Source organism: Larus michahellis, chromosome 5 (assembly GCF_964199755.1).
Source record: "Larus michahellis chromosome 5, bLarMic1.1, whole genome shotgun sequence".
In the NCBI taxonomy this organism is placed as follows: Eukaryota; Metazoa; Chordata; class Aves; order Charadriiformes; family Laridae; genus Larus; species Larus michahellis.
Window position 1 is genome coordinate 39,094,959 of NC_133900.1, and position 25,094 is coordinate 39,120,052.

At 40.3% G+C, this 25,094-nt stretch overlaps 1 protein-coding gene across 7 annotated transcripts in view; it reads left to right on the top strand.

Moving 5' to 3' along the window:
• The window catches only part of TMEM131L (transmembrane 131 like), an 89,138-nt gene extending 66,482 nt beyond the window's left edge, over positions 1-22,656 (top strand). For 4 of the 7 annotated variants that reach the window (XM_074589708.1, XM_074589704.1, XM_074589703.1 and 1 more), the window contains 16 exons: positions 2,092-2,234; positions 2,487-2,629; positions 2,963-3,149; positions 4,180-4,365; positions 5,961-6,110; positions 6,706-7,322; positions 9,461-9,615; positions 10,936-11,060; positions 12,634-12,791; positions 13,657-13,842; positions 14,966-15,044; positions 16,131-16,216; positions 17,540-17,660; positions 19,324-19,412; positions 20,262-20,404; positions 22,239-22,656. In XM_074589708.1, the coding sequence (XP_074445809.1) occupies positions 2,092-2,234; positions 2,487-2,629; positions 2,963-3,149; positions 4,180-4,365; positions 5,961-6,110; positions 6,706-7,322; positions 9,461-9,615; positions 10,936-11,060; positions 12,634-12,791; positions 13,657-13,842; positions 14,966-15,044; positions 16,131-16,216; positions 17,540-17,660; positions 19,324-19,412; positions 20,262-20,404; positions 22,239-22,517 (2,847 nt within the window). In that variant the 3' untranslated portion in view covers positions 22,518-22,656. Of the gene's footprint in view, positions 1-2,091; positions 2,235-2,486; positions 2,630-2,962; positions 3,150-4,179; positions 4,366-5,960; positions 6,111-6,705; positions 7,323-9,460; positions 9,616-10,935; positions 11,061-12,633; positions 12,792-13,656; positions 13,843-14,965; positions 15,045-16,130; positions 16,217-17,539; positions 17,661-19,323; positions 19,413-20,261; positions 20,405-22,238 lie in introns of those variants that run through there. The other 3 variants (XM_074589707.1, XM_074589706.1, XR_012587367.1) reach the window with 2 other exon arrangements.
• Positions 22,657-25,094: the final 2,438 nt, after the last annotated feature.

Here is a 25,094-nt window from a genome sequence, read left to right on the forward strand (position 1 = left end):
TACCCCCAGCTTACTCGCTGGTTGGGTGGTGTGAGAAGCAGAAGAGGCCTTAACTCTGTGTAAGCACTGCTCAGCAATAACTAAAACATCCCTGTATTGTCAACACTGTTTCCAGCACAAATCCAAAATGTAGCCCCATACTAGCTACTATGAAGAAAATTCACTCTACCCCAGCCAAAACCAGCACAATGTTGAAGAGGGCCACCATTTGTGTTCTGTGTTGGGACTTATGTTTAGCCCCAGGTTGACCATGAAGTGTCAGGCTTTTGAGTTGGTGATGCCAGAAACTGGCTGATAATCTTTTCAGTAAAGGGAAATACTGTCTGGTAGTTCAAGGGAGGAGAAGGCTGGATTTCTACACTTCGCCTCAGTCTCGTTGCAACTCCCGGATTCAGGTTGGAATGTCATGGCTCTCTCTGGTTCCCGTTGCCTCATTTTTAGCATGAGTGTGATAACACCTGACCGTGTCACACTAGTGCTGAGCTGTGGTTATACCCTGGATGAGAGAGGTAGAGAAGATGCTGTGTGAGGGATGGTGGCATGTTCTGATGACCAGAGAACTGTCCAGGGTACCTGGAAAATGTCTTCTTAGACTTCTTGTTTGTGCAAAGGCCTGGAATTGACATATTTTCCTTGCTGTTTGGACATGCTGCAGCCACATCTTGAATGTCCTATGTAGATGCACATTTCTGCACACACGCTTTAAGACCTTAATGAAAGATTAGTGCCTTATGAAAAGAAAAGCCTTTCCTACACTAATCAAGGCTGGCCTTTCCTTTCTGGCAACAGTTGTAAGAGTTGTTGCAGAAGAGAGGAGACAGAAGTTCATTAATCCTAGCCTGGAGGCACACACTAAAAAAGAGAAGGTAGTTCCACTAGTACATGGGTAGGACTGAGTTTCCACAGTCCTGTACACCATACTCTTGACCAAATGGAGAAATAGTGGTAAATCTTTACATCAGTGTGTGTAATATCTGTTTTTCATTAGAAACTTGAAGAGCTAGGGAGAACATGTATGGTTAGATCGGTATTCAGCATGTATGAGACGGATCTTGGCTTGTTAACCAAATTACTAGTTGTTAATATTTACATTTTTGAATTTGTTATCATTTCCCTAGACACTTTATATACATGTGTAATGAATTGTTAGGCTCACATTGAGTGCATGTGTATCTTTGTTTGTAGGGAGTGACAGGGTGAAGTTTGCAAATGCTATACGTGGTTTGCTTTTAATAAATATTTATTGTTAAATGCAGGTTCTGAAATTTTTTGTATGTTCTTTTTTTCATAAAATAGACTAAGAATAAAAATATTTTGGACTAGAAAAGATCAGAAAAGCCATCAGTACAACAGCCATGAATTGAAAAACAACCAAGCAAGAGCCCATTTTGTAAGGTTTATGGTCGTGTTGACTGCTATAGGTGTCTGATCACCCCTTTCTAAGACAACACCCCCAGTTCTGGAATAGAAAGTTTTAGGGTTATTTTCATTTTTTTTAGTGTGGAAAAAGAATAAAAAGCATTATCAAAAAAAAAAACCCAAACCCAAAAATTTACATTATTTCCAGACTCAGTGAACTTCTGGTAGTTCTGTTCTTCAATTAATGTGGTAGGGAGTTCACTTTGGCTTGTTTCCAGTGACTCAAATGATCAGCATATTTGCCAACAGTCTCTTTCTCACTTAAATCAAGTTGCAAGTCTTAAGCTGAGGGTATAATGGTTGCCACATTTCCCTGTGCAATCAGTATGCTGTCAGTTCTCATTGTGTTGTGAAGTGTTTCAGGATTCCTTGAATATGAAAGACACTATATAATTTGTTTTCCATCTGAGCAAATACAAGCCGTTTTAAAAAATGAAGTAATACATTCCTTATAATAATAAGTGCAGTAATACAAACTTTCCCTCAAATAAACAACCTTATCTGATGTTTTATGTTGTCAAATTGAAAGACTTTTGTATAAGTTAGTTAGCAGTTATTGCACCTTGCCAAAAATATCTTATGTGGTGCTAAGTAAAGATGTAGTGCTTTCTTTATTGAGAGCTTTAAACACGCATGTTTTCTGTGAATAAGAAATGTATTTTTGTTTAACAGAATGCACATCAAGAGGATCTTAGCAACAAGAAATGCAGTTCTGAGCTCCTTTGGTTAAGTTTACAGCCACTGGAAACCAGAAAAGTTGGTGTAATTTTTACACCAGTTGACTACAAAAGAGTAGCTTCCCTTATTTTAATCAGGTAAGCCAAGTTTCAGTTGTAAGTGAGAAGCAAACAACTCAATGTGAAAATAAATTTGCCAAGTCTTGGAGCAAAGACAAATGGTTCTGGAGTGATCCTGTCTGTATTTAGGGGAGACCTATCCAGGTGTCACCAGTGATTCTGTTACTGAAACACTGTGCTCTTGGATTGGCACCTAGATAACAAAGCTGTGATTTTGCAAACTTCATTTGTGTTTTAGTGGCTGATGGCTTGATTTTTATATTATGGCAGAAACAACTTGACTGTTCTGGACGTGGTCAGTGTAGAAGGCTTTGGAGCCAAAGAATTGCTTAAAGTAGGGGGAAGACTACCTGGTGCAGGAGGATCTCTTCGATTCAAGGTGCCAGAAGCTACACTAATGGACTGCAGACGACGTGAGTAAGAAGAAACAGGTCTCTGATTTTGTAGCTGGCTGCGTTACTCCATAGTGGTACTGATACGGTACAGTAATGTTAAGTAAACAGAACACTGAAATGGAAAAAGCTGAAGAGCTTGGACGTGGGAGGTGTAGATTCTGTTTTCTCAAAACACTGACTGAGGAGAGTTGCAAATTTTAGAAATACGCTGCTGCAAAACAGTCTGTATTAAAATGTTGATTAATTCTGAATTTTTTATTAGATTGAAAGTAAAAATAGAAATTTATTTATAAACATAAGAAAATAATGTTTAAGCACTGTAAAATAATTTTTTTTTTTTTTCCCTTTAAGAACTAAAAGACAGCAAGCAAATTCTATCCATTACGAAGAACTTCAAAGTAGAGAATATTGGGCCTCTTCCTATAACAATTTCGTCAATGAAAATCAATGGTTACAGTTGCCAAGGATATGGATTTGAAGTGTTAGACTGTCAGGAATTTTTCCTGGCTCAGAACTCATCACGAGAGATCAGCATCGTGTAAGCATTTACAAATTTGCTGGCAATTAAAATTAAGTGGAAATTTTAAATAATTAATGTCAGTAACAGACACTCCAATAGCACACCTGCACACAAAATTTGGTGGGCTTTGAATATAAATTTCATAAGCATTTCCCCTTTTCAGTAAGGGTAATACTAACAAATTGATAATATAATAATGTTTCTTTATAACATTATTTTTAAAAAGCTGCATACATGCTTTTATCAGTGCATTGTGAAGTAGTAAATTAAAGCAAAAGAGTTATCACAATGAAAGAGTAAGAAATGTTTTGCCACTGGCTTTTTTTTTTTAATTGATTGTTATTCTCTAGCTTCTTCCAAGTAGCCTGACCACAACCTAGTCATGTTTTCCTAACAGTGCACGTAGTCTAAAACGGATTCTTTTTAAAATCCTGTTGAGTGAGTCATCACTTAATGTGAGTTAATACTACTGTATTACAGTAACTGCGGTTTCTTATACAACAAGTATCACCTCTGCTGATTAAAAAGGCATGTCATACCTTCTAGCAGTCCCCATGACAGTCAAATAGAATAATGGTATGGGTCAGGGAAATAAGCGGAAGAGGCCCTCATGTTTTCTTCTGCTTTCCCTATTTTTCCAGCCTTGTTCTAGACTTCCCCTCATACCTGGCCCTTTTTGAAGTAATGCTGCCTCTACCCTTGACAGCTGAGGTTTTTGGTAAAGAGTGTTTTGGTTAACATGGGTTGGTCATGTGCACCTCCTTGAGAAGAGGAAAACGAGTCACAGTAATGAGAATATTATGAAGAGTCGCAATAAAAACACATATTTTACTGCTTGAATATGACCTCAAAGTCTTAACCTCTGTTAGGTGCTAATGCTATCTGCATAGTCTAAGCAGGCAGTGGTCACTTATTTCATTGTCTTTTTTTCATATTATTAAATCAGAAGTTATTTTGTATGTTTTAGAATCAATGTGACTTCATGTGTGAATGAAATTCAGCCCAACAATGGAAAAATAACACCAGTGCTGTCTGCTTTTCCTGACAGATTCACTCCTGACTTTACATCTTCATGGGTAATCCGGGAGCTTACGCTGGTGACTGCTGCTGATTTGGAGTTCCACTTCACGCTCAACGTGACTCTTCCTCACCATCTGTTACCGCTGTGTGCAGATGTGGTGCCAGGACCCAGCTGGGAAGAGTCTTTCTGGAGACTCACTGTCCTCTTCGTAAGGTAATGCTTTCAGGGGCCCTGCACCAGCTTGAAAGGGACCCGTCAGTGAAAGATCAGCAAGCACTTGTGGCTTGTTTTAGATTTTTATTGGTGATAGGGCCTAAATCTCTACTGCATCTGTCTCCCAAGAGTCCCGTGAGCTGGCTGTGACAGCTTGGGTGTGATGCAGTAGCTGGTGATGGAGTTGTCAAGCATTTCTTGCTGCTCCTCCTGATAAACTGCCACGTTAAGGCTGCAAAGAAAAAGGGGTAGGATACCCCCACAGGAATACCCAGTGGATGCTCCCCTGGCTAGAAGACTTACTACCCGCTGCAGTAGAAATGCACATGTAACATATTAGTCATAAATAGAGTCAAGCGGACTAGTAGATTATCTTTATTTCTGGAAAATTAACATAAATTTTATTTAGAAAGTTTCAGACAACAAGTGATGACCTGCTTTTGCTTCTGCTTCTTTCCTTCTTTCACTCATTAAAAAATATTCATGTTTATTGTTAGCTTTTGCTAGGCACACTGGTAAGCAGGCCACCCCAGAACGATGATTTGGCTTGTGTTACCTGACTCATTGCTTGTACATGGTAATGAGCTTTTAAGAGGACAGTACCTTTGTACAACAATTAAGTATTCTGCTCCTATGCGTATTCTTTCTTTGTCCTCCTTGACTAACCTTTCACACTGTGTATTGTGAACTGAATGCTGTGTTTGTCACAGATGATGTTCCATGCTATCATCGCACCAACCCTGAATTCCTACAGTCAGTACTAGCAAGCAGTGAATGTGAATGTCATAGTGACACATATATGTGCCGGTGCATACCTAACTGAGATCCTGATGCACACTGTGGTTCTGTTTGCAGTGGTGTTTTGACACTGAAAACAGAGCACAAATGAAGCAGCAGTAATGACCATGTTACATGGTTCTAGAAGCAACAGAAGGAGACTACAGGGATCTGAAAAATCGGGAATTTTTAATTCTGTTTTCCTGCTGACAAAATTTATACTGCATGATTGAGATGGTGGTTTGATGATTTACAAAGATTTTTGTTCTGATTGGTTTATATTTGGTGCAATTAATACACCAGAAAGAAAAGTATTTTGCAGCAGTATAGTGTCATTTGTAGCCCATTTTATGCCACCATTTTCTCTAGGAAAGAAAGAGACAGTATTAAATAAGTATCGAAGTAATGACATAACTATCATGAATGAATAGGAGGTGCTCAGAAGACTGATAGGTATCATACTATGATATATTGCCGTTGTGTTGTAGTGAGACTTACGTCGAACTGATCTTCAAATCAAGTATTAGCATCTTTGGAATGTATTTTTTCTTTGTTAGATTTTTTTCTTTTTAAGGGTCATGGCCGAGTTATTTTATTGAGAGAATAACTAGCAAGAGCTATAAGGAAAAAAGGAAAAGACAAGACCGTTAGAACTGTTACTTATTTTAAACTGTATTTTGAGTTTTCTTGTCTGTCTTCTTACTCAGAATTTACTAACAAAACATTCGAAAAGTGCATTTTGTTAGAAGCTTTTTAAGTCTTTTCACTGAATACTCCTGAAAATTGTAGACACCGGTATCAGTTGTTTTCTTTGGCAGTTTGTCCCTGCTCGGCGTGATTCTGATAGCCTTCCAGCAAGCCCAGTATATTCTAGCAGAGTTCATGAAATCAAGACAGAGGCCAAATCCTAGTTCTTCACCGCAGCAGAACAGCAACTCTGTTGACGTAATCAGCTCTGATTCCTACAAGTAAGTTCTTTTGAATTGCCTTTTTTTGTACCCTGTTTATTTTGAAGGAATGCTTTCTGTATGTTTGTGTCTTGATATTGCTGTGGGCTGGTTTAGAGGAGAGCGTGTTCCAGGCAACCTCTTTCAGAGAGCTTTCAGTGTTGTGGTGTATATTCATCTCCACAAAAGAGAAATGGAAGAACTCAGGAGTTTATTAGTCTTGTACATTGTCAGTAGTACATGGGGTAAAAATTGTGTGATTGAAGTAAAGGATACACCATGTGCGGCAGCCGTGGAAAGAATGGAAAATACATTAATGGTCCTCAAATCTGACCCTCTTGGGTGGTCAATTAGGCACTTACTGAAGCATATAAATGTGTGTTTGAAGCCTGAGCACATACTCAAGAGTCTTGCTCAACTCCCGCTGAAATCAGAATGTGCTTAGCTGCTATGATAAATTGAAGACCTAATGCAGTTTCATGGCTTGTGAATATGCTTCCCTTTCAAAAATATGCCATAAATATTGAAACATAAATAAAAATGAATATTCCATAAAACAATTCATGATAGCGTTGTAGATAAAAACAAATCTCAAATAATTTTATTTTTTCTCCAGGGGAAGCTGCAAGACATTTATGGATTCCTATAGTTCCTCAGATAAAGGTAAAGGGAAGGGCTTCCTGTCTGTAGGCTCTTCTTCCAGCCGAAGTCAGAATGCAGCAAAGAGAAGTCCTGCGACCTACAGCCACTCTCAGAAGAAACACAAATGTTCAGTTTACTACAGTAAGCAGAAACCAAACACAGCAGCTGGCAGTGCCATTGCAACTACTGATGAGAAACAAAATCAGATTGCGGAGAACCAAATCTCAGCACCAAAAGAGGACATTTGCACTGATGTTGTCAGTGAGAACTGGGTAACTCTAAAATATGCAAATGGCATAAATGTTAACAAGAATTTAACTCTTCCAGAAAACTTTCTGGGTAAAGAAGAAAGTGCACTGAAAAGTACAGTTCTCATTAAAAATACTTCTTCAGAGTGTGATCTGAAGGAAGATCTTCAAACATGTATGTTTCCTAAGGAAACTAACCTTAAAACTTCAGAAAATCTGGTTGAGCTCAAAGAACAGGAGTTCTGTCCTGTGAAGGTGTCGAAGAAGCTACCTGAAAGTCACTTGTCCAGAAGTTCACCTCAGCAACAGCCAGAACTGCAAGAAATTTCTAGGAAAAATAGTGGTAATTTTTTTTTTCATTTTCTAGGAAAAATAGTGGTAATTTTTTTTTTCATTCAGTCGAAATTATTGGGTGAAATCTTCTGTTGAGTTGACTGTGATCAGGATTTTGTCTTTTGCATGGGACGAGGAGATGTGGTATTTCTTATGTGTTCACTATGATTTATCTGTTTATATTCCTAAGGAAGTAGCTTGCATTAGAAGTTGATACATAAATCATAAATTTGCCTTGGTTTGCAGATTTCAAGCTTGTGCTCTAGCATTTATTTGCCTTGGTTTGCAGATTTCAAGCTTGTGCTCTAGCATTTTAATGGTTAAAATAATTAATGTCGTACATCTGTTTAGAAAACACAAATTGCCCATGTCAAATATTCAGAAACATCCCAGTTTGCAGTTTTCAGGTCCACTGAAAATCTGATGCCTGATATCTAGAGTCACCAAGCAAGCATGTTCAGTACCAGATATTCAGAACTCCTTTGATAAAACCCCTTAAAATAGCAAAAGCTGACATCACAGTATTGTGAAATTATGTTTTGTAGGAATCTGCAGATCAACATTTCTCTTAGTAACTGCATAGCTATATATTTTTTTATTTTTTTTTATTTTTAATTGTGGAACTAAGCTGCTTGGGAAGTCTTACCTCTTAGCTTTACACTTTTCTGGAAGCTTGTCTTTACTTAGGCACTTGGTAGAGTGGTTAAATGCTGAAGACTGGCATTTGCTGTAGCTGTGGCAGAGTTTTAGGGAGTGAGCCATCACAGAGGGATTTCAGGCCGTGCTGTAGTGTGTAGTTGTTACCCTGGGCCAGTTGCTTCCCATTGTGTTATCTGTCAGGTACAGTGGGTACACGTGTGCTTTTCATTGACAAAACTTAGACCTTGAGAGAGTGTTTTAGTAGTACTGACACTTACTTATATTCAGTGGTAAAGCCCTCACTACAGGTAATCTGACGGGTTGTCTGTTACCACTTGTGGTTTTCTGCATTGTCAAGGATGTGAATATTTCTATGTTTCGAGAAGTTTGGTAGGATAAAGAAAATCTAAAAAGTATCGTATCTTGATAATAGTTACAGACCTGGTTTTATGCAAACAGGGAAGGAGCGGGTACTCTACATGTTTTGTATGCTGGAGAGCAACGGAGTGTTTTTTAGAGCCCTGTCACCCTTTCTTGCCTGGTGTCTCCACTGGTGTTTCATTCACATGGGCTCCTTTCACAGTCATCAACACTGCCTGCTCCAGAGGGGAGAGGGGGGCTGGCTCAGCGCTAGCACGTTGTAGTTGGTTGGTAGATAGGAAACCGTAAAAACATTTGAGTGTGCCTTTCCCGTTTGAGAAGACCAGCTCAATGTGATAAGCAATGGTGTTTCTTACGCAGAGCAGCCGAGAGTCTCAGTAGCAGATCACTGTGGATGTATTGCAGATACCTGAGTTACCTGGAACCGATCAGAGCTGAAGTTAATTCTGTCTGGTCCAGCATCGCCAGGGCGCAGGCAGAGGACTGTGACTCAGCTGGGCAACTCAGCTAGTTGCTGAGGCGGGCTTCCTCTCGTTTTCTTCATCTCTTGGCTTTTGTTACACAAGAATAATTCTTCCTCACAAGCCTCTCAAGAAAATAAAGTTGTAATGCAGAACCCATCCTAAAGGAAGGATGACTTCCCTTTGTCTTCATGGTGAACGCAGAAGGCACTTCATAGATGTAAAGTACCAAGTAAAGGCTGTCCCCGTTTTGATTTACCCATTTTTGAAAAGCCTCTTCCCCACCCAGCTTGCAGGGTTTTTTCTGTTTGTTTTTTAGCCCAGTGTTCTCTGGCTTCAGGTTCTACCTTACAGACCCACGGCTGGATCTTGAATAGCTCAAATTCAGATGAGATGAGCAGGACTTGGGTAATTTATGCATGTGCTAGGAGTGATGTGCCCATGAGCAGGAATCAATACAGAGCTGCGTTTTGCAACTGCTGTAAGAATTTTTATACAGCATGAGCTTTTGATTTTGAAATTTTCAGTATCATCAGCCCAGAGGTTAGTCTCCTGGTGTTTTGGAAAGCAGCACAAGTCTGTTTTTAAAGAAAGGTAAAAGATACTGTGGTTATGATTGGAAGCCCGTTCTCTTCCCAAGCAAACTGATGTTACCGTTTAATTGCAGGGAATAGCCAGCAAGTGCCTCTCAGGAATGAAACAGAAAACTGTGAGACTTTAAAAAAGCAGATCAACCTAAAGCCTTCCACGGAGAAAAAGATTAATAAAGGACCTAAGGAAGAGACTCCATGCTGCGCAAAAGAAGAGATTACTTCTTCTGAGGTTAGTATTGTAATCTTTCTGCTTCTCAAACTTAAAAGTGATCTTTTTGTTGTTTATTTATATATGTATACACATACAGGTATGTATGTGTATGTAGGGACTATTATGTACAGTCACAGATCTGAAACGCCATAAATTAGATGAATGAGGATGTGTGCAGACATGCTGTCCCACGTCTGTTGCATACTAATTCTGCTTTATAGAATGATGAACAATTTTAGTAAAAATTAAAGCAGCCCCCCTTGTGTTATGATATTGTCTGTATCGCAGCCAGAGGTATTCTTCGTTATTGTCAGAGCAGGCACAAACATACTAGAATCTAATGCCGGCTATCAGCCACAGCAATGATGTGAGAATGTACTCTGGAGGGGAGGTGCCCTAGATGGGCATATCAGCCTTCATTTGCAAACCTGATCTCCAAATACAGGGCTTTGCATCAGAAATTTGCGTTTGAGAATATAGCGGGCAGAAGCCCCTTAACAGATTGTGAAGCTGCTGAGAAGGATCATTCTTCACCTCTGGTTTCTGAGTACGATAAACACAGCAGACCGAACCTTCATTACAGGCAGTGTAAAACACTTAAAGAACTTCATCAGGTCATTAGTAAACCCAGGAATTTGGATTAAGTTTGTGTCCTGTCTACTGGACAGCAATCCTGTGGCAAAAAGGTGTAAGGAGGAATTGCTTACCATGCCTGAGGAATATGTATCAGAAAAGACAGGGTCCAGTCTTGGTTTGGGAACTGTTGTTACAGACTTCTTTCCATGTGTGGCTGATGGTGCTCAGTTTGTTTCTTGTATTTTTTGAAATTACTATTATTTGTTGGTTAACTTACCCCATAATTTCCTCAGTTGTAATTCAAATGAATGCCTCTCCCCACCCCCTTAGCTGCTGAGGAAAGGGAGGATTTATTGCTGCTGAACTTGCACACAAACCGATCATAAATCTGGCAGATGTTTTTTGTTTTTCGCACATTGGGAATTTTATTGACTGCTTTCCTTTTTCTCCCCCTATTTTTTTATTTCCCTGGAAGTCAGAGCTAGATGCTATGAGGGGGAAAATGCTAACATTGGGAATTCAAAAATTTCTCTCTCATCATCTGTTGGTGTCTTAAAGGACAGAGTCTTGGAAAGGCTGGTCAAATTGATGGTGCTGGAAAGAGGATGTGCTGTGGAAAGGCACTAAATCATGAAGTAACTATGCATTTGGGTCAGGTTTTGTCCAGAGAAATTTAGCTACAGAAATCCAACAGAGTTCATTTACTGAGGTAACTGCATCTTATAATGTATGTATTGTCTCAGCTCATATTTTTACCTTTAGCAAGAAGATGCGTATAGGAAGAAGAAACCTCAGGAGAAGAAGGAAGGAAATGTACCAAATATGAATTGGAATAGAAATAGAACATCTAGAAAAAATAAGAAGAAGAACATTAATATATCTACAAGGTATGTATTGCCTCACCAAATCATGAAGAAATCCAGAGTTGCTGTGATGTTTCCACAGATTTTGCATAGTACATTAGGCAGAATTACTTTATCTATTTAAATAAACACACTTTAATCCTGGGCTCAGCCTTTATTTTTAAGAATGTGCAGTACTAAGTATCCCCAGGAAAAGAAAAAAAAAACAAAAAGCACATTTTTCCATTTGTAAATCTGCATGGAAATAGACACACCCCATTCTGCATAGCAGTGGTCACTCTCCGTTACAGTGTGGAATTTGCTGTCTCTGAAGTTTGGATGGTTAGCTTCCTTTCCATTGTGTATTGTGTGGATAAAATCCAGTCGTGTATTCTCTTCAGTGAAAAAAGGAAAACAAAATTGTTGACGTGATTCCACCTTCAGGAGAATCATCTGCTAGGTGGAGTAACTGAGGGAATGTTGTCTTCTAGCAGTTTTGAAAGAGGAAGATAAATATGTAGAAAAGAGACAGCGGCTTGCTGTCTCTTACAGCGTTTTGCCGTAATGATTAAAAAGATTAGAGCAGCGCTAGACTCAAGAGAATCTTGAGAACACCTTGGGAAGTTAAGGTCTGTTTTTTCCCCCCCGAGGTTTGTTTAAATGGATTTCTAAAGTCTAAACTACTCTTAATTATTTTTTCATATTTTAAAAGTTTAAGTTATTTGGGTTTTTGGTAAAGAATGCCAGTTATAAACTGCTGCTAGAATAGAAACACTTATGAGGAGAAAATCCTCCTCCTTCCCCTCCCCCAGCCCTTTGAATTAAGGTCACGATCCTACAAAGCCTTCACAGACTTAATTTTTATTGCAAGTGGTCCTCTTGAGGTCAGTGGACTTCACAAGCAGATTGCAAATCTGAAGGGGCTGTTATAACTCATTATAAGCAAATTACTATTGATTGTGTGGGAAGTCAGCATACGTGTAAATCATTGCAGGATTCCTACCTTTGTAGGTAGGAAGGATTAAAAAATGGAAGTGAAATACTGAAATTTGGTGTCTGTTCCTTGAACTGATTCAGCAGTTGCTACTTTCTGAGTTAAGATGTAACCATTTCCTTCCTGTAGAAACTTGACAGCTGGATTTTATTCATTTTCCCGTAATACTCTCTGATTACAATATGGGATCCAGATATTTCAGTTTTCCTAGCAAAATTTAAGATTACTTGAGATGATGGTTTTATTCTAGTTATAATTATGCCAGTGAAATAGACATAGGGCACTTTTTTCTGTGTATCTAGATCTTCGCACAGTGTTAGACTGTGGTTATCGCTCTAACATCTGATTGCCTCCTGCAAGTGCATTAGAGAATGGAGTTTAACACACACACATTGTTTTGCTTCTCCCCCTGAGAAGTAGTAGTCTGTGTGGTGGGATATTGCATTTTAGGAAAGGTTTTTTAGGTTTCTGTAGAGTTGGGGAGTAAGAAGACTGCTAAACCTATTCCTTGCCCCCCATCCTGCCTCGATAAGTTGTGTGAGTTGAAGTGTTTAATGCCTGGGAAGGAAAAATGCAGCTGAAATGTAAAATGCAAACATGTTTCTTTGGGTGTGGTTGCATTAGGGTCCCTGAGCAGAGTGAGTTGAAGCATATGTGCAGTGAATTTGAAAGGCCGGATCTGAGAGCGAATATTGGAATGAGAGCCTGGTGTCCTCAGGGTAACGGGGAAAATTGTAAAGCAGACCAAAAAGCTGGGAGCTTGTCTATACAGGGAGAAACAGGTACGCAATCTTAATTGTCTTAAATGGGGGAAGAAATGTAATGTGGTTTTTGTGGCAGTAGAGCTGTATTCCTTCCTTGGGAGACTTGCGCTTCTCTCCCTTTTGATCCCTGACACGAAGACGATAGGACTGGCATGATGCAGTGCCTGAAATAACACCTGCTCATTTCTGAAGGGCTCTGCATGATTTCTGCATGGGGTCGATTGGCGGTGCAGATGAGAAAATGAGTCAGCCTGAAGCCACAATCTCCATCAGTCCTGGGCGTGTGTTCCAATTACAGCCAGTATTAACTGAAGCATCTATACTGCAAAGGCCACCTTTAAAATAGGCAGGCCGTTTCTAAAAACCGCCACTAGCTTGGGTACCTCTTTCCTGCTTTTCCATCAGGATTTAATCCTGGGAAGAGGAGGGCTGAAGAAGATATCAATGCTTGTAGGATTGTCCTTTGCCTCCCTCATGCGATAATAAGAAAGGAAAATCTATCACTTACAAATTCATTACTTGCAACATTTGTCATTGCTTTTAGTATGGATGTTCCTACAGCCAGGATATGTTTCATGTTTTAAATGTTAACTATATGTTTCAAAGAACAGTATAGGCTTCCAATTTCAAACTGTTGCCTCTTAACTGCACTGTACCCTGACTTGCATTCATTGCACTGGGGATGTTGTGTAGGTCATAAGCTCCTCGTGGTGGGGGCTGGCACATTTGTCTTGAGGCTATCAATAAATATTATTTTCTGTCCTATTGTCAGGAAATGTAGAGAATCCATGTAAATACGCATTTCAGATGACTTTTCACTGAATCTTCAGCTGAAAAACTCTCTCACGTGTTTTGTGTTGTTTTGTTTTTGCAACTTCTTTAGAAAGCTTTTATCAACGGTCCAAGAAGAAGTGTTTGGAGAAGTTTTGTTCTGATTCAAGCTCAGACTGTGGAAGTTCATCGGGAAGCGTTCGTGCCAGTCGTGGGAGCTGGGGTAGCTGGAGCAGTACCAGCAGTTCGGACGGAGACAAAAAGCCCATGATTACTGCCAGGCATTTTCTTCCATCCAGTAAGTTCTGCAGCTATCACCTCTGCACCACGCTGGGCAGAGTTTCAGCCTTTCTTCTGAATAGAAAAGGCTACCATGGCATGGGGCATGTAACTTGCCTTTTATAGGTGAGAGCACCTCTCAGAAACACGAGCAAAGATTTAAAGAACTTGGTACTTGAAAAAAAGTACCAGAAGTTTTGTGGAGATGAAGATGATCTGTCAGGCTACAGAGAAAGTGTCAGACTCTGCACTGAGGAAGCTGCTCAATTAGTTTTCATGGAAAGATGGAAGAACTGATAGTCACTAGTCAAAGCAATTTCTTCCTTTGAATTTGTGTTACATCACATTATTATCATAAAGATACAGTGTTTTTGTTAGAGTTATTTAAGAAAATGCACAAATGAGGAATGCGTGAAAGCAGTTCAGTTCTGAGAATGCTGAGATTGGATGGCAGTATTCGAGGCATACGTATCCAGAAGACCTGAGCCAGTTGACTATGTGAGAAATGAGAACTGTGGCTCATTACTGCACTTTTTGGAATGCCTGAATATCATCAAAATAGTTGAAAGCCTAAACCCTGTCACCGCCATCACTATCCAGATTGATGTAGCACTAGAAGTAAATTTTAAAGCTTCTAAAACTAAAGGAAGTGCCAAAATGACACAAGTAAAACCAGCTTTGAGTACCTGAAAAAAGCTGTTAGAATAATTTAAAAATGTGCATGTACTTACGTGTGTGTTTATGTATGTATAAAATTTTACATTACCAAAGGATACAGTATGTGATATATCTGAACCTGTGATCTAATAGATAATTAACTGTGTACACATGACTTCTGTTTGTTCAAGTGGTAATGCCCCTTAAAAAAAAAAAAAAAAAGAAAAGAAGTCATTTCAAATTCAAAATTGATTTAGTAGTAACAAGGAACCTCTCCATCAAGAGTGTGGTAATCATAAGTCACAAAATACATTTAAGACCATGTGGAAGTAGATAGCATGTTTTGGAATAAATGCAGTTAGCGATACTCCAGTCTGAGAGAAAACTTGTTTAATGCTACTGATGAGTCTATTTGTGTGTATGTATATTCTGTGCATACTTCTTTTTTTAGGATCTTTGATTTTCACAGTCATTCTTTTCTTTAGGAGAGAGTATTTCACAAAATGATTTTCCATCTGAAACTCCTATCACTTTAAATCTGTCTCATAACATCTGCAATACCAGGTAAAAAATTTGAATCTACACCTGTAAGACATTAAAGAAACACCACCAACTTGAAATCTTGCCTCATTTTGATAAATTATACCTACCTGCTGTCTTGTCGATTTTTGTGATCGTTTAACTGTACTTTCTAGTTGGAAGTAGAAGAATTTTTTTCAGTAGGTGGAAAGATATATGCAAAATGGATTATGCTGGGGAAATGCGATAAATGCTTCCAAATGTAAAATAAAATTGGGGGAAAAAGGAAATTGTTTTTCCCCTCTCATTTCTTCCAGATCTTAGCAACTTACTACATTTCCATTAGCACTTAGTTATATTAAAGTAATAATTGTTTTTAAAAAAAAAAGGTGGGAGTGAGACTTTCAAGTTGATGTTATTCTTTTAATGAGAATAATGTTCTCCTAGGATATACAGCATGAAAATTGATTCCCCCCTCCCCCACATTCCTTTCTACCTCTTTACTCTAGTAGAGATAGCATCTACTATTTTTATTACTACAAGTCCTCATTTCACTTCTCATTCACAACTCTGTTTTCACTAGCAGAAATAATTTAATCCTTTTCCTCTGGGGTTCTGGTGCTTGAAAATGTCCCCTTTCCACTCATATTGACTAGTCTCTTTGATGGGATTTGACAAATATGAAATTGATGTTCATGTGTGCCTATGTGCCTCCATGCACGTAAAAGTGACCTTGCCTGAAAGTTGTTGGGAGCATTGAAGCATTATGTGATCCCAATTATCTTCATGGACTCTATAGGTTGTTTTCCAATTTTAGAGAAGAGCTGTTGAATTAATTTGCAATAGGTTGATACTTGGGTAATAAAGGGGAGGTAATTAAGATGTATTAACTTTATTCTTTTGCATGTGTAATAACTACATGGCTTTTAATTGGGGAAAAAAAGCTGTTAAAAAATCGCACAGGGGTAATTCAGCATAAGAAAAATCAGGAGACAAAGGGGGAAAGTAATAGCAACCGTGATGTTAATTAGAATATTTTTTTACATCTTGTATATTTCCTTTGAAATTCTTTTTGGATTATGAAACGTAACAGTGCCTAGACTTAAGAAATTAAATTTTCTTTTCATTCAGCAGAGACATGAACAGCATCCCCCAGTATCCTGAAACCTTATGTCCCAGTTTCACTGACATAGCTGCAGATCCTGACAAAAATAAAGGTCAGTAACTTTATTAACAACGGAAGCTGTTTTTTGCACACTTTGTCGAACAGTTTCAGTGATGTTGCTAATAACACTTGTATACGCCAGCTTGATAGCCGTGTTGTTATTAGAACTTGACTTAGTTCTAAACAAGTTAAGAGCAAAGTTAGCAAATGAAAGCTTATAACCTTGACATTTTTTGCTATATCTTCTGTGCATGAAGACAGCATTTAGCTTTCAACTCACGTTTTAGGTATTTGTTTTTTCACGCTGCTCTTTGCACAGGTTTATGTCCAAAACTAATGCAGTTGGGAGATCAAGAGCACTGGTTGTTGTGTTAAAATGAAGCTCAGCATCAATTCAAATGCGACCATTTTTCTCTCTAAATTTCCCTAGTTGGGGCTTGCTGTCTTTGAAAGCAATAATGAATGCGGTTGGGTTGGGCTGTTAAAACTCTTGAGTTTTCATTGTTTGTGTCTCAAAGGGAGGCAATTTTAACTTGTTGAGTGGGATTCATAAAAGCGACAGGCTACACGGTGAGGTGGAATTTGAAAGCTGGTTAGGACACATGATTCTTTGGGCAGCAGAACTCCCTGCTTGTGGCTGTCCCTTCTGCTGTAGGGTTAACCCGTATCTGGTAGGATACAAATGCTGATTAAACTTTTGCGACGGTAGCAATATTCGTGATGTCTAGTGTGTGAAATGATGAAATAGAGATAACTTTGTAAGCATTGTCTTATGGGGACTGCTGATTTGGATTTTTCCCTTTCTCCAGCTGCCTGTTCTCAGAGAGTTGATAGGAACCAAGTATCTGTGGGCAGTCAGGGCACTTGGTTGGTAGAGAGCAGCACGATGAGTATCTGTGTATTGTTTGGTTGTGAATGGCTCTAGTCTGTTAAAAACCTGACCCTGTTCCCTCTGCATTCACGTGGTTGGACTTCAGAGATGGTTACTGACTGGTGGCTGGGGGTGAAGAGGAGGCTGGTGGGGATCACATCCCTGCCATCCGTCCTGTTGTGAGGAAGGGTGCTGCCTTGGTGCTGGCAGCTGGTGACTTAAGGACTCCCTGTAGGAATTTCTTGCCCTGTTTAGTTGAATTTCAGTTTCTTGGTTCAGGTCTTTTTATATATGTATATTTTTTAACAAATAGAAATTTTCAGATTTCTTTTAAGATGGACATTCATCACAAAAAAAAAAAAGTAGATTGGTTAGTAACTCTGGACTTTTTATCTAGCATACAGTCATTATTGTGGATCTGAGAATAAAGTGTCATTGTGACATTCAGAGTTTGTAGAGCCTTCTCCTTGTTGTTCTGCATTTCATTCCTTTTTCCCTTTTTAGGTCTTTACCCAACAGGAGACTTGTGGCCTGCCCAGCCAGTCTGCCTGACAAACAGTTTAAACTACAATCTTGAGAACAATATACCGTGCATGATCCAAGAAACCCCCTCTGTCCACAACAGGCAAGTTATGTTTTATGTAAACAGTATGAATAATGGTTTCTGTGATGCAGAGGACTGTACTTGAGCTTATCTTACAATATTTGTAAGGCAGGTGGTAGTTCAAGTTAAATTCTTACTGTCACTTCAGTCTTAGTTCTAGTTTTTTATGCCCTTCCATTAGTACATCAGGATTTATTTTGCTAAGACAAATTTACTGGTGTTCCTGCTCATCTGTAGATACTCCAGAACATCTTTCAAATTTAATTAAATGCTTTTTGGAAAGCTTTTAATTTCTGCTACTTCTTCTGCACGCCCGGGCAGAGGGCCTGGCTTTTAGGTTTGTTTTCCTCTTGATAAATATATATCTTCTGTGTATCATGGGGTGTGTTATGCAGTGTGTATTCCTGTTAAATGGCATGAACAGAGATTGTTAAATAAAGGCAAATAGTCCAGTTTGAAGGAGGTGTAAGGATAAAAGTTGGTCTGTTTGAGGCTCTGTGTAGATTTGGGTTGATCTTCCTGTAGTAATGAACTTGAATAATTCTGGTATTTCACACTCTCCACGCTGCAAATTTTACTAATGAAAGATGCACCCCAAACTATCAAGAAGAAATACTTTGCCACCACAATGCAGTGAAATACAGCCAGTTCTTCAGGCCATACTCTGTCATTTTGTATGTCAGGATAGTAATGCAGAAATCCCCAAGTGATGGTCTTGTGATCCCAGCCGGCGTGCCAACCTCAGTTCTAACTTTCTTGTCAACAAACCACAGCCCGAATGATTGGGAGCAATTCCTAGCAGTCTGTCTGACTTTTAAGTCAGATGAGATATATGATGATTTGTGGCAGATCTGTATTATGCTACTTTGCTTTCATAAGCTCATCTCAATTTGGACTTTATATGCAAAAATTCATGTAATTTTTTATTCATATGTAGTAGTGGTAATTTATGATAGCTTCTTGCCTGAATTGTGAAACTGAATTAGCACAACTTGACGTGAAATCCTTTTATATGCCTGCCTTGTCCAGACTTGGGTCCAGACTTGGACTTCTTCAAGTTCTATGCATAGCGGGGCTTGTTTCACTTCTGACATATCTTTAAGAATTACTTTTGAAAAGTCTTCTTTAAATTATGAAATTATTTTAATTCAAAAAAGTCTAATCCCTACAAATTAATAAGTAGTTTAGAAAACGCATTTTTTAACAGGACTTTAACACATGTGGTAGGGAAAGTTAGAAGTTAAAAAAATAAATCTCCATTTTATTTGCTGTTCTCAAGCATTCAAATGCTTGAGAATGCGTTACGTTTTCTTTTGTTTCAAATCACTTTAGTTCACTTTATATGTACCATTTCCATGGTTGTGGGGAAGAAATACAATTATTTTCTTTCTACGGAGGAAGAAGTTGAACCTGGTTAGGTGTTGCAGGACTCTGGTAGCTGTCATTACAAGTTGTTCATCCTCGCAGAGGGAAGAGAGCTCAGTGAGAGAGTCACTGTGATTATGTAGTGGCACAGAGTTGGCTACTGGCAGAATTGGCAAGTGGAATGTGAAGAGCCTCATCATCAGTTGCAGGCATTTTGCATCCAACAGCTTTACATTAAATATGTATTTCTAAATAATTTTCAGAAGTTCTGTGAGTTGTTTTCTGACCGCAGATTTTTTTTTTTTTCCCCTTGGGACAGCTTCATTGACTGGAATGCAGCTTGTGACAGCCAGTTTTCCAACATGTATTGTCCACTAGAAATGAATGAATATGGTGCTTTCCCAGAAGGTAAGATGAAATAAAGCTTATGAATTATCACTGAGTGTGGGGTTTTTTTTTCCTCTCACCTTTTGTAGAACAAAAGGCTGAGCTTGTCTATAAACATCCGGGCATTCGTTACTTAAGCGGACTTTACAGTTTCCAGCTGACTGGATGCTCTGTAGTAATAAACAATGTCTGCATGTGGCGGATGAGAAGACTGGTCTTCGTATGGAGTTATTAAGCCTGAAAAGCCGCTATACAGGACTCTCTCTGAGAGGGAATAGAGAGACATGCTTGTGACCACAGTATTACACAAATCTTTTTGCACAATTTTCTTTGTTTCCCCTCTGGCAGGCTTCTGCCTTCCAGTGTGTGAAACAGGCGGCCTCTTGTGACCAATTACCTTTCCAGGCTAGAGTTTCTTGGCTTGGGAAGCACACTGGCAGCAGCAACCTAGATTTCTTTAGCATTACCTAAGCAATAATTAAAGGTCAGGCTACAGTATCACAGGCAGCACGGTGATCCCTCGGGTGCTTAGAGCTGAGGCATGTTGGCAGTGAAGCCTGGGTAGGCTCTGCCATGCACATTCTGTGGCTAATAAAGACTCCGTTCTCTAGTAGAGACATTGCCAACTCTTTATCCCGTCCTCCTGATAGCAATTTGTTAGTGAGTCCCTAATACAGAGTGGTAGTCTTGTTAACAGAAATTGTTATGCTTCGCTGCTGTGCTGCCCTGAAGGTGCCTGAAGTCACTGAAGGCTTAGGTCCTGTTCCAGCCTGGCTCACTCCAAGAAGATTCAGTGTTCCTCCGCAGAAATGTTAGCAGTATTTATATTACAAAAGCCTTATTTTGTCTTCCTGCTTTTATAAACTGCAGAAAACATGAACTACCCCAGTGGCTTCCCAGGTACCGCAGCGGTGCAGAATACAGCCTTCATTGACCAGAACTGTCCCTCCACCTGGAACGCACCTCCCAACATGCCACCTGCCTGGGAGCCTGCCAGTTACATCAACTCCACAGTGAGTATGGTGACTGCGAGGCACTGCCTTCGTGTGCCTCTTCAAAGCACTCCCAATGCATTCCTGTCTTTCCCCTACCTGTTGCTTGCATGTTCTTCATGAATCCTTTAAGTAGCCTGATGTATGTATTTGATGCTGGTGGCACTGGTAGTGTGGCTTTTTCCCAGTTGTTGGTCAAGGTTGTTACTGGACGTTGTCTGTGAAATTTCAAGACAGATCCTTTTGCCTGAAAGGTTACAAAAATCATCTTACATATGGAAAAACATTTTGAACTTGCATAGTCTACTGAGACTTTTTCCTATCAAAATCAACCTTTCCAGATGAGGGTAAAACACAAAAAGTGCTGACAGCAAAACCCGAAGAGATTTGGAAATTGTAGAGCTGAATGGACAGCTGCTCTCAGTGACTTTGACAGGTGTTTTTTTGCTATGAAATACAAGTGATTTAAGCTGGATTTGTGCAGTTTTCTGAATGCTGACTTTGACCTGTTACGCTCTAGACTAGCCATGTTTATGTCATCCCATAGTGAAATGTAGTGACTTCAGTTCAAGGTGGTCTTTAATTGTAACCACCTTCTCTTCTGCTCAAATTTCAAAATCTTCTATTTTAGAATTTTATTGTTTTTATTTACAGTAAAAAAACCTAAAAAACTAGCCAAACAAATCAAGAAGTATTTCCAACTGCAAAAGTGAAAATTTTGCTGTGTTAAAAAGTGACAAAACCGGGAGAAGACTGTTTCCTAAAATAAATGTAGCTTTATTTCATATTTTATTCAGGAATGCCAGAAAACACAGAAGGTAGAGATTGGAAAATACATTAGATAATTCAGTTCATTTCCCTGGCGAGCTTTTCCCCACAATACATTTCAGTGTTTCATTCAGTTTTAAAAGTCCCAAGACTTCCATGACCTTCTCCAAGAGACTTCCTCGCAAACTAACACATCTTGCCCTCCAGGAGGTTCTTTATAAGCTTTCTAAATTTTCTAACTAAACTCCCTAGCTCCCAGTTATAGTGTCTTTTCCACACTGAATATCCCTCTCTGCTCCCGGCGTGCATGGTCTTTCAGTACTGATACATACTTCAGCCTCCTTCTTGTCATTTCTTGGGCGTCCTTCTTTTTTAACTCTCAAAACGTGCATGGTGCTCTTCACGTGTCTTCCACTTTTCCCATATTTTTCTTAAGAGCCTGACCAGAACTGAATATTGTGTGCTTGTTAGAGTAATGTTGATGCCATGCAGGGAGAATCACACAGAATCACAGCATGGTTCGGGTTGGAAGGGACCTTAAACATCATCTAGTTCCAGCCCCCTGCCGTGGGCAGGGACACCTCCCACTAGACCAGGCTGCTCAAAGCCCCATCCAGCCTGGCCTTGAACACTTCCAGGGATGGGGCATGCACATCCCCTGGCATGTGGGGCAACCTGTTCCAGTGTCTCACCACCCTCACAGTAAAGAATTTCTTCCTGATATCTAATCTAAATCTACCCTCTTTCAGCTTGACGCCGTTACCCCTTGTCCTATCATTACACTCCCTGATAAAGAGTCCCTCCCCATCCTTCCTGTGGGCCCCCTTTAGATACTGGAAGGCTGCTATAAATGAGGGGCTCGTCTGGCTTCATTTAGTGGAGTGCCTTTGCACACACTCGGTAATGCCACTGGACTGTTTTCGGCAGCCATGTTGCTCTGTGAACTCGTGTGCAATTTTCTACTTGTGCGTTTCCCAAGTTCTCTGCATAAACGCTGCTTCTTCCCATTTAGAACTACATTTCCACGTTTTCTTTGGCAAACGGTCTGTTTTGCAGTGTCCCATGATAATTTTATCTCGCCCTACAGCCCTACCTCTCAAGCACCCGAAGCTTGTCTCCAATGTCTGGACTTTTTGGTTCCATCTGGGCACCTCAGAGTGATGTTTATGAAAGCTGCTGCCCCGTCAGTGCCACCACCCAACACTCGACCCACGTGGAGAACCAGGCGGTGATGTGTAAGCAGGAATACTATCCGAGGTTTAATCCCTTCCGTGCCTACATGAACTTGGACATATGGACTACAGCAGCCAATCGAAATGCAAATTTCCCACTTTCGAGGGACTCGGGTTACTGTGGAAACGTGTGAAAAGGAATTTGATTTAAAAATGTGAATAAAGATGCTTGCAATTTTGATTACTAGAGTAAGCTGGTTGTTGAATAGATTACAATGTTGGTGGATATTTTGGCACTTTTATATTGAAAATAAATTTTTTTTTTTTACTGAAGTCTGAGCATTCAGTGCATTTCAAAAAGCAAAGCATGTTCAGGATGCTGTTATTGTCAGGTGAAGGATAGAAATTTAAAACTCAAATTTTCTGGAGAAACAGGACAGTATTAGGTTCTTAAAATGATCCGTGAACCTGTACTGCATGTGTTTCTTCTGAAGTTTGCATCCTGTGGTTTAAACTAGGAGTGGTTTAGCTTTTGTAGGTACAAACTTAGAGGCGTAAGTAATGGCATCTGTAGCAAACAGTAACACTGGGGACCTGCCTGTTGATGCGGATCAGAGATTTTTCCAAGTGGTGCCACTTCTGCTGCTGACATAGTTATTTGGGGGTGTAAGCCTCTGGCCATAGAAAAAAGGCTGAATTCTGGCTTGTTTATCTGGCTTCAAAATGCAAGCTGTCACTTGGGCGATGTTACACTTGCGCTGTGCGGGTGAGTGGGCCTTTCTTTCAGGAGCTTTTCTTGTGAGTGACTCCTGACATTTTGTGTTTACATTGTTAGCCTTCATGTTGCAATAGCATTTGCAGCGCATTTAATTGCCCTTGTTTAAAATGCCAAAGCTTGAACTGGAACAAATATTTCTTTTGAGAGCCGAGTTCACACCACTCTCCAGAACAGAACAGCATTGTGTTAGCCCGTGTAGAGACTGAATCTTTGTGGTGGGAAAGGCGACCAGGGAAGTGCTGCCACCCGGGTTGGGGCTGAATCTTTCCTTCGTGCCAGTCGTCTCTGCTCTCCATTCCTGTAGAGCCCTGAGTTCTGGCGTGGCAGAGCGTGTCTGGGCATCTTCACTCTTTGGTGTCAGAAAAAGGGGAGGGCACCCTGGGATTCGGAGATGTCCTTGCCAAGGGGACTTGTTAAGCCTGGAGAAAGAGAGAGGGAAGGGGGATGCAGCAGCAGCCCTGTACAGCTGCTTGAAGGACAGCCACAAAGACGGCAGAACCAAAGCCTGTGTGGTGGCTGCAGGCATTAGGGCAAGTGGCAGCGGTCACAGGTTGCCATGTGGGAGGTTCAGGTTGAACATGAGTGACCTCCCTTGGAGGGTGGTGCTGCAGGAGAATGAGTTGCCCCGAGAGGTGGACAGATGTCTGTGCTTGGAGGTGTTCGTGGCTGGGCTGGACAAAGCCACGTGTGACCTGCTGTAGTGGTGGTGGCAGTCCCGCTCCTTGTGGGAGGTCAGACAAGAGACAACCAGGGTCACAGGATTCTGTGAACTTGAGCAAGTTCCGTACTTTTTGCTACTTTTTAGTTGTTTTCCTCTTTACCCTTTGAGCTCAGACTGACTGGAAGACAGGAACTCTGTTTGACAAAATGTTGAGCTTTAATGTTTGTTTTTATTTGAAGGCAGAGCAGAAAAGACACGGCAAAATAGCTGGCAGCCTGCGTGCAAGGCTACTCGGCAGTCTTGAGTTCCCAGACCTGAATTCTGGCCCTGCCAGTCCCACCACGTTGCTGAGCTATCGGACCAGCTCCCCCGACTTGCTGGTTTCAGCCAGAAATGCCATCCCAGGTCTTGAAATGTTTCACCAGAAACAGCGTGTTTCTGCAAACGGTTTGTCTCAGTGAATCAACAGTTCCTGCGAAGAAAGCTTTTGTTGCAAGATACCCTGCCAGCTACGCTTTCCCCTGCGTTTGAGTTAGCTCAGAAAGAGGTAGGCACTGGGCAGGATAGTCAAAAGCTGCTACGTTTACCTGCTTTAACTGCTCGGGCAGAAGGTGCTGCTAAGCCTTCCTTTGGTTTCTGTGTCAGAAAAATGGGATCGTCACTGAATGCTTTTCAAAACTGTGATGTTTTAATGGTTTGGTCAGGAACTAAAGCCTGGAGTCTTCAGCCGCTTTCCATGATGCGTCGTGCTGGGCAGGAGCCTGACTCTGGAGTTTAATCCTAATTGCTTGTGATTCCGAAGGAAAGTTGACACGTTCATATGAACTTTGATGCTCCTGAAATCATTGCTAAGCCATGAGAAGTAGTCATAACCACTGACATGCTTTCTTGGGCACCTCTTGCCTATGGCAGGAGACTTCAGGAGGAGTAGAGTGGGGGTGCAAACACAATAAATATGCAGAGGAAAAAAAAGCAGCGATCATTTGGTTTGAAATGCAATGAAGTTCTTTATTCCCTGGATAATGTTGCTCGTTGTATAGCATGTTCAGTGAATTTTGGACATGCAAAGGTACAGCAGAGAGGACGTGCAAAGCTGCGCCCAGTTAGCTTACACGGCTCATTCTGTTAATTCTGTTAATTATTTTAGGGAGCTCTGTATTTTCCATGCACTGAAACGAAGCTTTTCCTCAAGTACCAGTGTAAGGAGATGCTTTTCTTAGATCCACAACAAACTGTAACAACAGCACAAAACCCCTCAGAGTTCTGATGGGCACCAAGTCCCTGTTGTAAGTAATGTGTATGTTCTCGGCAGAATAAACCGCTGAAGAAGAG